This window comes from Camelus bactrianus, chromosome 10 (genome assembly GCF_048773025.1).
Source record: "Camelus bactrianus isolate YW-2024 breed Bactrian camel chromosome 10, ASM4877302v1, whole genome shotgun sequence".
Classification (NCBI taxonomy): domain Eukaryota; kingdom Metazoa; phylum Chordata; class Mammalia; order Artiodactyla; family Camelidae; genus Camelus; species Camelus bactrianus.
In genome coordinates, this window is record NC_133548.1 from 46,157,919 (window position 1) to 46,170,687 (window position 12,769).

Genomic DNA, 12,769 nt, shown 5'->3' on the forward strand with positions numbered 1-12,769 from the left:
AATTCAACTGGACATGAGGAAACAGAGATACTGATTTAGATCACAGATGTGACTTGGCAAGTATGAGAAGAGCCTGAGCATGACTGGCATCTGTGCTGGGGCTCCCAAAGCAGGATGTGGAAAGAAGAAATCCAGGCCTTCTTAGGCAGATTGAGAAGAAAATATGGGAGAGGAAGCATTTGAAAGGGGATTTCTAGGATGAACATGTATTAGACTTAAGTTGCTCCATCAGACCAAACAGACAAATACCCTGAGCTCCCTGGCTTCAGTCTTTGCTGAAATTAAAACACACACACACACACACGCCAAAAACAGAACAACACTTCCCTTCTACTTCTTTTGTTCAAACGCATGACCATCATCAGCCTCCTATAATCTCCTCTCTTCTCAAACCCCTGACTTTGTTGAGTTGTGTCTTCCCTGGCTTCTTCCCTGTCACAGAGCAGTCCTATGCTCTGTAAAGACAGTTCCCTGTCTCAAGGCCAATGACTGGGCTCACTTGACCAGTAACTCTAATGGTAGAACCACTTCTTCCAGTACTGGGAGGATGAAAAGGAGACGATTTTCCTCCTTTCAAAGAAAAACAGAAGCACCAAGAGAAGTAACCTAGGTGGAAGGTATAATGTTAATGTGCAGAACATATCACTTAGGTATTTTGAGATAACCCTTCATCAGAGCGAATTAACATTTGTCTCCAATTCTCCAAAACCATCGACTTATAATTTTTTTTTTACTCTCAAATTTTAAGCCCCTAGGATCCTGTAAGTTTCCCATTTTTTTTCTAAATCCCCAGTTTGCAATATGGTGCCTTGAAAATCGTTAATGCTCAAAATATACTTGCTGATGACTGAATTTATCAATGAATGAAAGTACACTAGCAAATACATGATAAAAATTTCACCCCTAGAAAAATCTAAATATAATGCTGTTGCATGTCCAGCAACAATGCCTTTCTTTTTCCAATTTCAATCATTTCTAAAGTTAGTTCCCTAAAGTGTGAGCAGGAGTGCCTCATTTCAGGCACACAGGCCCTGTCAGTGTTACCTCTTAAGGTCTCTTGACTCTCTTCACAAGTGAGCAAACTCTACATGATAAATTCAAAGCTTTCGAATCTCATTTCTATCAATTATTGGTTTGCTATTTGGAAAATGATTCACATTCACTGAGTCTCAGTTTCCTTTAGTGTGAGAGGGAGATACTATCCAGTCCCCAAAATGGATGCAATATCTAAATGCGAAAATATACGAAGTGCCACAGACGGTGATGACTGCTGTCTCTGGCATAAAGCAGATGCATAATTGATATTAGTTTAATTCCTCCATGACTATTATGTTCAGACCCAGTTTATTCATTGACCATTTAGACTCCTGTCTCTTTAGTCAATTACAGTTCCAGTAAACCTCTATTGGTAATTTTCAAAACTAGAGTAGTTATTCTAAACCACTGTCTTCAGACATCTTTGATGGCTACCCTCTGTGTAAATGATGGAGTCTAAGGTGATCAGGGTCATTCACAATCAGGAAAAATCAGCCTGTACAACTCCTCCCTTGCCCCCTCCAATATTTCCTATGCATAAGACACCCTGGGTTGGGAATGTTTTAGGAACTCAAATATTTTCCATGATGATTCTCCATTTTCATTTTTCACCTTATGATAAGCTACTCAATGTCAAGTTTAAGTATCATCTGTTACTCCCTTCCAGACACACACAATGGTTTTCTCTCTGCATTCATAACCATCTGTTTGTAGAAGACATACGGCAATTATCTGTAATTTGATTAGTTGGAAACATGTATCTCTGTTAATTAGTGTGTCACTCATTGAGCTCAGAGAATATATCTTATTCACTTTTGCGTTTTCTTATTTGTATGCTCAAAGAAGATGAAGAGTGTGGAATACGCTAAAATCTCCTGGTGACTTTAAAAAGAAAATCTGTGTTTTCCTCTGACTCTGTGAGTTAGAAGTGATGTCTGTAGTGGTCTCCCTCAGCATGACTACCTTAAACCACACTGGTGTTAGCCACAGAGTCTTCTGCTTGCTGGGCATCCCCCGCCTTGGGGACCAGCACGTGTGGATTTCCATCCCCTTCTTCATTCCCTATGCCATCGCCCTGCTTGGGAACAGTCTGCTCATCTGCATTATCCTCACGAAGCGCAGCCTCCACGAGCCCATGTACCTCTTCCTCTGGATGCTGGCCGAGCAGACCTTGTCCTCTCCACGTGCACGGCACCTCAGGTCTTAGCCATCTTCCGGTTTCATTCCAGGGAGATCTCCCTGGATCGCTGCATCACTCGGATCTTTTTTCTTCTCTTTCACTGTCATCTCTGAATCAGGGATCTTGCTGGTGATGGCATTTGACCACCACATTGCCATATGCTACCCACTGAGATACACCACTATTGTTACATACACGCTGATTGGGAAAACTGGTGTTACCATCTTTCTAAGAAGTTATTGTGCAGTTTTCTCCTTAGTATTTCTTTTGAAAAGATTGACTTTCTGCCAAAATAGTATAATTCCACGCAACTTTTGTGAACACAGTGGCTTGGCCAAATATGCTGGTAATGATGTTCAAGTGAATATCTGGTATGGACTCTGTGGTAATGTCAACAGTGGTCTTAGATGTCCTGATAATTTTTGTTTCCTATGTGCTGTTTCTCCATGCTGTCTACCACATGCCTTCCCAAGATGTACATCACAAAGCTCTCAACATGTGTGTCTCCCACGTCTGCATCATCATCCTCTTTTTTGGGCCTGGAATCTTCACAACCCTCACTCAGAGGTTTGGACGCCACATTCCACCTCATATCCACATCTTGTTGGCTAATGTCTGCATTCTGGCTCCACCTATGCTGAATCCCATCATTTATGGGATCAAGACCAAGCAAATCCTGGAGCAGGTGGTTCATACCGTTTTTCCCAAAGCAGAAATAACTTTGGAGGAGGAACAGAGTCTTCAGCATCTCTAGCTATCAATGGTGGGTGACAAGGGTCTGCTGAAATATTAAGAAATAGCACAGCAAATTTTACCTCTGGAAGAAAATTTATCAGTGAGTTCCCAGGAGTTGTATCTTCTATTGGCAAAACAATCTCAGAAAGCTTTGTAATGTCTGACTGGGCAAACTACATCCTGCAAAGAACCTGAGATTCTTTTCCTGGAGTCGTGTGTCTCTTTTAACACTAACCTGATAATTGAAAATAGATCAATAAGAACGGTATTCTGGCCCAGAAATTTGCTCAACTCTTCTTAACTGAGTTTCTCAATCTCTGAGACATCTTGTGATATCTGAACAATCACATAGAAATCTCTGTTCCTTTATGTGCTTCATTCTAAGTAAATGACATTCTTTTATCTAGAATGGCTCAGTGGCTCCTAAAGTTTGCAGTTATTTCTATTATTTTATAGTTTATATCCTACCATCTTGTGTATCTGTTTTAGGAGAGTGGAAATGAATTGTGTGATGCATATGTTGCAGATTAACACTTGAGAAAACTGAGGCTAATCACTCGTGCTGGGAAAAGACTTATGTGGTTTCTGATGGGGTGGCATCTGCTGGGAGAATGCTGAGGAAGGGGAACTCCCCCAGTCTCTGTGTCAGGGCATGTTCTTCAATGATCTCTTCAGCAGAGCATCCAAGGCCTTTGCTGTCCTGATTCCTGGCCTCTTTTATTTTTTTTTAAATACCTTCATTGTGGTATGGTTCCTATACAGTAAACTATACATATTTCAAATGTACAATTTGATGAATTTTGAAAGATGTATATACCAATAAAACAACTACCACAATAAGATAGCTAACATTTCTATCACTCCCCAAGAGGTGCAATTTTCAAATTCCCAATTTATCCCTTCCCACCCCTCTTACCCTCTGTTAGCCATAAGTTTGTTCTCTATATCTGTGAGTATATTTCTGTTTTGCAGACAAGTTCATTTGTGTCCTTTTATTATATTCCACATATAAATGATATCCTATGGCATTTTTCTTTATCTTTCTACTTCACTTAGAATTATCATCTCCAGGACCATCCATGTTGCTGCTGCAAATGGCATTATATTATTCTTTTTAATGGCCGAGTAGTATTCCAATGTATGTATACACCACAACTTCTTTTTCCAGTTATCTACCAGTGGACATTTAGGTTGTTTCCATGTCTGGGCTATTGTAAATAGTGCTGCTATGAACATTGGGTGCATGTATCTTTTCAAATTAGAGTTCCCTCTGGCTATATGCCCAGGAGTGGGATTGCTCCATCATAGGGTAAGTCTATTTTTAGTTTTTTAAGGAACCTCCATACTGTTTTTCATAATGGGTGCACCAAATTATATTCTCACCAACAGTGTAGAAGGGTTCCCTTTTCTCCTCACCCTCTCCAGCATTTATTATTTGTGGACTTTTTAATGATGGCCATTCTGACTGGTATGAGGTGATACCTCATTGCAGTTTTGATTTGCATTTCTCTAATAATTAGTAATGTTGAGCATCTTTTCATGTGCTTGTTGGCCATCTGGATGTCTTCTTGGAGAGATGTCTATTTAGGTCTTCTGCTCATTTTTTGATTGGGTTGCTTTTTTTTTTTTGATATTAAGATGTATGAGCTGTTTGTATATTTTGGAATTTAGTCCCTTGTCGGTCACATCATTTGCAAATATTCTCTTCCATTCTGTAGGTTGTCTTTTCATTTTGTTGATGGTATCCTTGACTTTGCAAAAGCTGTTAAGTTTAATTGGATCTCATTTGTTTATTTTTGGTTTTATCTCTATTACCTTGGTAGACTGCACTAGGAAAACATCACTACAATTTATATCAGAAAATGTTTTGCCTAAGTTCTCCGCTACAAGGTTTATGATGTCTGCTCTTATGTTTAATACTTTAAGGTATTTTGAGGATTTTTGTGTGTGTGGTGTGAGGGTGTGTTCTAATTTCGTTGATTTACATGCAGCTGTCCAGCTTTCCAAACACCACTTGTTGAAGACACTGTTTTTTCTCCATTGTATATTCTTGCCTCCTTTGTCAAAGATTATTTGACCATATGTGTGTGGGTTTATTTCTGGGCTATTCTGTTTCATTGATCCGTATGTCTGTTTTGTGCCAGTACCATGCTGTTTTGAATACTGTAGCCCTGCAGTATTGCCTGGCATTTATAAGAGGTGTTCCTCCACCTTCATTCTTTTTCTTCAGTATTTCTTTGGCACATCTGGGTCTTCTGTGATTCCATATAAATATTTGGATGGATTATTCTAATTCTGTGAAAAATATCCTGGGTAATTTGAAAGGGCTCACATTAAAACTGTAGATTGTTTTGGGCAGTGTGGTCATTTTAACAGTTTTAATTCTTCCAATCCAAGAGCATGGGATTATCTTTGCATTTCTTTAAATCATCTTTAATTTTCCTTATCAGTGTTTTATAATTTTCTGCATATGTATCTTTCACCTCCTTGTTCAGGTTTATTCCTAAGTTTTTTTTTAATGTGATTTTAAAAGCAATTTTTTTTTCTTTTCTGACATTTCTTTGTTAGTGTGAAGAAATGCAACTGATTTCTGTATGTTAATCTTGTATCCTACTATTGCCAAATTCTTTTATCAGGTCTAATGGTTTTTCTGTGAAGCCTTTAAAGTTTTCTATATATAACAATATGTCATCAGCATATAGTGACAGTTTTACATCTTCTCCTCCAATTTGCATTCCTTTTACTTCTTTTTCTTATCTGATTGCTATGACTAGGACTTCCAATCCTATGTTGAATAGAAGTGGTGAGAATGGGCATTCTTGTCTTGTTCCTGATTTTAGTGGGAAGGCTTTCAACTTTTCACCATTGAGTATTATGTTGGCTATGGGTTTATTATAAATAGCTTTTATTGTGTTGAGATATTTTCTCTCTATATCCACTTTGGTAAGAGTTTTTATTATAAATGGGTGTTGAATTTTATCAAATGCTTTTTCTGCATCAATTGAAATGATTGTATGACTTTTGTCCTTTCTTTTGTTGATGTAGTGTAGCATATTGATTGATTTGCATATTTTGAACCAACCTTGTGTCTCTAGGATGAACCCAGATTGATCATAGTGTATGATCTTTTTTATGTGTTGTTGGATTCTGTTTGCTAATATTTTGTTGAGAATTTTTGCATCTACATTCCTCAAAGATATTGGTTTGTAATTTTCTTTTTTGGTAGTGTCTTTGTCTGGTTTCGGTATCAGGGTGATGGTGACTTCATAGGATGAGTTTGGGAGTGTCCCTTCCTCTTCAGTTTTTTGGAAGAGTTTGAGAAGGATTGGCATAAGTTCTTCTTTGTATGTTTTGTAGAATTCTCCTGGGAAGCCATCTGGTCTGGAACATTTCTTTACAAGGAAGTTCTTTTTATTATTGATTCTATTTCACTTCTAGTGATTGGTCTGTTTAAATTATCTCTTTCTTTTTTATTCAGTTTTGGTGGACTGCATGTTTCTAGAAACTTGTCCATTTCTTCTAGGTTTTCAATTTGTTGCCATATAATTGTTTATAGTGAGAGTAGTATTTTAAAAACAAGTTAGAGCCCCAGGTATGTTCATTGCTATTTTTGTTTCACTGATTCATTTATCAGAGTCAAGGAGAACAAAAGCTCTTTTATTCTCTCCCTGAATCATTACTTCATACTGATAGCTCTCTAATTCCAATGCAAAATCACAGGGTTGGCATTTGGTAAAATTCAAGATCCACTCAGAATAAAAATTCTCAGCAACTATGAATAGAGGTGAACTTCCTTAACCTGATAAATAGCACCCCTGTAAAATCAACCAGTAACATTGTATTCAAATGTGAAATTAAACACTTTCCTAAAATCAGGAACAAGGCAAGGATACCTACTCTCACTACCTTTATTTAATATTATTTTAGAGGCCATAACCATTACAATAATGGAATAAAAACAAAAAAAGGTATTCAAGTTGTTAAAAAAGAAATATAATTGTATTTATTTGCAGATGACATTAAAAAGTATGTAGTGAATCCTAAGGAATCTACATAATAACCACCAGAACTAATACTTGAATTTATCCATGTCACAGAATATAATATAAATAAATTATATTCTTATATATAAGCATCAAGTAATCAGAAAATAAAATTAAGAATTATTTCATTTGCTATAGAATCAATGCCTCCATTAAATGTCTAAGAACGAGTTTATTTAACAAAAGAAATTCAGGGGATTCATACAGATAGCTACAAAATGTCACTGAAAAAAATTAAAGCAGACCTAAGTAAGAGACGAGATGCTTCATGTTCAGGGACTGGAAGACTCAATATTATTAAGATTCCAGCTCTACCTAAAATGATCTATATATTCAGTGCAACCTCAATTGTATTTCTAGCAGTGTTTTTAGAAAGAGATTTATAAATTGATTTTAAAGTTTATACAGAAATGCAAAAAACCTAGAATATCTAAAGCAAACTGGAAAAGAAGAACAAAGTTAAAAAACTTACTCCACCAGAAATAAGTATTTACTATAAAGCTTCAGTAGTGTGGTACTAGCATAAAAAATAGACAAATACATTAATGAGATAGAATAGAATAGAAATCCCAGAAATGGAGACTGACTTACAGGGACATTTGGTTTTTCAACATAGTTGCCAAAACAATTCAATGAGTAATGGAAAGTCCAATTAAAAAATGATTCCAGGAAAACTGTATATCCATATGGAGACAAATATATCTCTACTCTTAACTCACACTATTCATAAAAATTAATTCAAGAATGACCATAAAACTTTTAGAAGGAAATAGAATATTTCTGTGACATGAGGGTAGTGAAAGATTTCTTATCAGATCACAAAAGGAATAAACAAAACACATTTGTAAGTTAGATTCCATTAAAATAAAAGCTTCTCTCATCAAAACATATATTAAAGAAGAAAAAGTTAAAAAGTGAAAAAAAAATGTTAAAAAAAATTTTAGGCAAGCCTCAGGCCAAGAGAATATATTTATTGAATATGTATCTGACAAAAGACTTGTATCCAGGATATCTGAAACCTACAACACAATTATAAAGAGACAAAAACACACTAAATATGGGCAAACCATTAGAAAAGACACATCACTAAAGACTTGCAAATGGACAATAAGTAATCAATATTTATTGATCATTAAAGAAATGCAAATTAAAACATCAGTGAGATACCATTAGCCTCCTACTGCAATTGCTAAAACTATAAAGACAAATAACAAACACTGGGGAGGATGTGGAGCAGACAGAATTCTCATACCACGCTAGTGAGAGTATATAGCCACTTTGAGAGAAGTTTTGGCAGTTTCTTATGAAATTAAACTTATACTTTCTGTATGACGAAGCAATTCCAATCCCAGGTATTTTCCCAAAAGAAATTAAAACATATATCCATACAGAGTATCTTTGGCCTCTGTATTAGTCAGCATTCTCCGGGAAAATAGAACAAATAGGGTGTGTGTGTGTGTGTGTGTGTGTGTGTGTGTGTGTGTGTGTGTGTGTGTGTGTGTATGTGTTTATCTACTTTAAAGAATTGGCTCACTGATTTGTGGAGATTGGCAAGTCCAGAACCTGCAAGGTAGACTTCAGGCTGGTGACCCAGGGAAGAGTTGATGTTGCAGCTCCCGTCTTCCTCTTCTTTAGGGAATTCTCTTAAGGCCTTCAACTGAGTAGATGAGGCCCACCCACGTTGTGAAGAGTAAACTACTTTGCTCAAAGAGTCTGATTTAAAGGTTAATCTCTTCTAGAAAGTAGTTTCACAGCAACATTTGACCAACTACTTGGGTCCCCTGGCCTAGGCAATTGGACTAGTAGATAGTATTAACCATCAGCCTCCATCAGTAAGGATGGATATTTTTCTACAATGAAAGTACAACTCATTAACAACAACAACAATAACAACAATAAACAAGTAAACATTTTTATCCAGCTCCTTTCTAAGTGGGAGGAGAGTTCTGAATCAGCTTCTAATATCATTTTGACTAGACTTCTGTGGTTTTATCATCATACACAGACACAAAGGTGCTTCTTAGACATAAAGCTGCTTCTCCTTTACAAATATGTGTGTACTAGTCCCTTGGACTAACTAAATAAAAATTAAAATTTAGGAACACAGTAAAAAGGAGGAGACCATTTTATCGGCAAGAGGAACTTTACTGAAGTAGGTTTCAGTGTAGGTTATTTGGTAGCCAAAGGAGAAGATAGTACAGAATGTTCTTCATAGTTGATCTTGGCTCACATACATAGTGTAAATAGATTTAGAAAAGACATTAAAGTCTTATTACCTAAATGTTTAAAATATCATTATTATGAATCCCATAGTTTAAATGACTTTAAACATATGGCATATATTTAATTTCACGTTTATCTAAACTTTGAAGGAATATATTATACTCAGATTAAAAATAATTTATGTTAATTTCAAATTACTTGTGCTGGCTGAAAATAGAATTAATATTTGCTGATTCCCATTCAAATGGAAACAGATATATTTGTGCTGTAATACAAACAATTTATTAATTGGCAAAAGCACATGTGCCCACCTGTCCAGGAATGATGTTGTGGGGAACAGAGTTGTATGGGCAGGGTTGGAAAGCCATAATGATGTGACCCAATTATATAGGTCAGAGAGGGTGTTGCTGAAAAGACAGCTCTATGTCTGCACTCCCTGGGGTAACAGTTGTCCCTGAGGGCTTCAGGCAAAGGCACAAAATCTCAGATCCCTGGTCCCCGTCACTCTTAAAGTCTTATTGCAACTAATTCCATTTTAGCTCATGAGAACGCCATATGAAACAAGTGAGTGCAATTGTGTTTCTGTGGGGTGAAATTGCAGCGGGGAAGACTTACTCCTGACTAGATGTGATGGGGCCTAACGCAGGCTGAAAATATTAGGAACTTTCTTTGGTGTGAAAGAGGCCCAATTGGAAAGAATAGAGCAGTTGTGTGCTGGAGCCATTTACAGATTCACAAAATATGAGATTGTGCAACTATGCATATTTCTTTCAGATTCCACACCCAGTGATATCATGTTAGTAGCTTGAAATAGGCCATGGTGGGGGTATATACAGCATAGAAATTGGCAAACACTATGAAACAGGCTTTGTTTTATTTTATTTTATTTATTTGTATGTACGTATCTTTGTGTGTATGTTATGTATATACACACACACATTATGTGTGTGTGTGTGTGTGTGTGTGTGTGTGTGTTTATATATAATATATATATTTTGCTGAGCCAGTTTACCAGCACAGCACTGGATCAGAGTCACAATTATGGAATGTTCCAGTAGAATAGAGAATTTGATAATGGAAGGGAGAGGGAGGGAGAAGTGGATGTGAAGAACTCTTTACCTCTTATTGTGCCATAGAGCACTAAGTACTTACAGGTAAAGTTCTACATTGGTCCCAAATCCTGACTACTGTAAACTTTTAAGGTATTTATTTAGGGGCTTATTCATTACTTCCTTGCCCTGATGTATCATCCACTGATGCAATAGTTGTTACTTGTTACTGGATTATTTTGTTAGGCAGTTTGAGGACTAAACACTATGTCTCAGTGTGCTAGGTTCTAGAAATGCACAAAGGAAAAAGATATCACACAAACCACAGAAAGTTCACAATCAATTGGGGAAATCATAGACAGCTAATTAGACATGCTTCTATTCATGAGATAGGTACTCTGATATTAGACTTCCTGTGAAAGCAAGGAAAAGAGTAGCTGAAGGGGAGATGTATCATGCAGGTGGTGAGAAGCACCCCGAATAGGGATAATTCTCTTAGCAGAACAAAGCAGGAAGATTGAGATGACTTCCTCAGGATGCTGAAGGCATCTGGATCAAAACTGTGAAAATCTTCATGAGGCACTTGAGAAGTTCCTTATCATTACGTTGGATTAGACGAGCAACCATTCTAGTACATGCAAGTTTACCTGTGAACCAGACCTTAGTTCCTGAGCTCCTTAGCTCTATTCTGTGCCTCCATAAGAAAAACTCTCTGTGCCACTCCTGCCTATTGGGATATCACACTACCTTCAAGAGTTACTTGGGGTATGTGCTTGTTCTTTAAAACTTCACAAATACAGAAAGCATTACATCTCTTGTGTTACTGTGTTTTATTTGTACAACTAAGATAGTAACTTAATTTTACTTTCTTTAGTTGTGCATGTCTATATTGTTTTTTCTGATTAAGATCTCATTTAGAGAACAAACTTCATCTTTTATATATAACATAGCTCACAGCACCTTCTGAACTGAATGTGATCAGGACGGTGCCAAAGTGCTAATGATATCAAAGAAAATCTTTGAATGTGATCTGCATTTTTTTTTTCTGTCTCTGCACATAGATGGTGGATTCCTAGTGGTTTTATCAGACATGGCTGCCTTAAACCACACTGGTGTTAGCCACACAGTCTTCCACTTACTGGGCATCCCTGGTCTAGAGGATCAGCATATGTGGATTTCCATCCCATTCTTCATTTCCTATACCATCGCCCTGCTTGGGAACAGTCTGCTCATCTGCATTATCCTCACGAAGCGCAGCCTCCGTGAGCCCATGTACCTCTTCCTCTGCATGCTGGCCGGAGCAGACCTTGTCCTCTCCACGTGCACAGTACCTCAGACCCTGGCCATCTTCTGGCTCCGTGCTGGGGAGATCTCTCTTGATCGTTGCATCACTCAGGTATTCTTCCTCTCCTCCACCTTCATCTCTGAGTCAGGGATCTTGCTGGTGATGGCGTTTGACCGCTACATTGCCATATGCTACCCACTGAGATACACCACTATTCTTACACATGCACTGATCGGGAAAATTGGTGTGACTATCTTTTTGAGAAGTTATAGTACAATTTTGCCCATAGTATTTCTTCTGAAGAGACTAAATTTCTGCCGGAGTAACATCCTCCCAAACACGGCTTGTAAGCACATTGTCTTGGCCCATGTTTCCTGTGATGATATACGCGTAAACATTTGGTATGGTTTTTTTGTCCTAATGTCAACTTTGGTCATAGATGTTGTACTAATTTTTATTTCTTATGTGCTGATTCTCCGTGCTGTCTTCTGCATTCCAACCCGAGATGCTCGCCACAAAGCTCTCAATACATGTGGTGCCCATATCTGTGTCATCATCCTTTTCTATGCACCTGGCATCTTTTCAGTCCTCACTCAGAGATTTGGACATAACATCTCACCCCATATCCATGTCCTGCTGGCCATTGTCTATATTCTGGCTCCACCTATGCTGAATCCCATAATTTATGGGGTCAAGACCAAACAGATCAGGGACCAGGTGGTTCGTGTGTTCTTTAGAAAGCAGAAATAAATGTGATGATGGAAACTAACATTGTACTTTCTCAGTAATTCTCTCTGTGAGCTTTAGCACCAGTCTGCTATTCAGTTTTTTTTCTTGATCACTGATTATAAAGTTTTTCTTCTTTTTATGTCTAGTACTTTATAGTTTTATACTTACTATGCTAATAAAAAATCTGTAGAGGCTACGGACAGTGTTATCCTCTCTCAGAAGTGTTTGTTTTTTCTATCTTCTGTTACTCAGTTAAGGTGAGCAACTGTTCACTTCACTCCAGTGAAGCTTTGGCCTGAGTCAAGGCCAGGTTTCAGTTTTAGTCACACTCAGTCTTTGTCTTCTATGCTCTTATTTCTAGGACAGAAGTATTCAGAGATTTAAACTAAGATCCTGAAAGACCCTTTTCTCCTCAGTCTTAGAAACTGTGGAAGATTCAGTTCTTCCTATGAGAGATCTCTTAACTTGGCCTCTTAGACTCAACTCTGCA

General features: G+C 37.4%; 1 protein-coding gene and 1 pseudogene across 1 annotated transcript; both read left to right on the forward strand.

Annotated features, from left to right (window-relative positions):
* Positions 1-1,990: 1,990 nt before the first annotated feature.
* Positions 1,991-2,969, forward strand: LOC105067221 (olfactory receptor 52B4-like; annotated as a pseudogene).
* Positions 2,970-11,355: 8,386 nt separating this feature from the next.
* LOC105067199 (olfactory receptor 52B4-like) lies at positions 11,356-12,300 on the forward strand. Its single transcript, XM_010952674.2, has one exon. The coding sequence runs from the start codon at positions 11,356-11,358 to the stop codon at positions 12,298-12,300; it is 945 nt and encodes a 314-aa protein (XP_010950976.2).
* Positions 12,301-12,769: the final 469 nt, after the last annotated feature.

Coding starts and splice junctions, on each gene's coding strand:
- LOC105067199 (XM_010952674.2), top strand. CDS start 11,356: ATGGCTGCCTTAAACCACACTGGTGTTAGCCACACAGTCTTCCACTTA.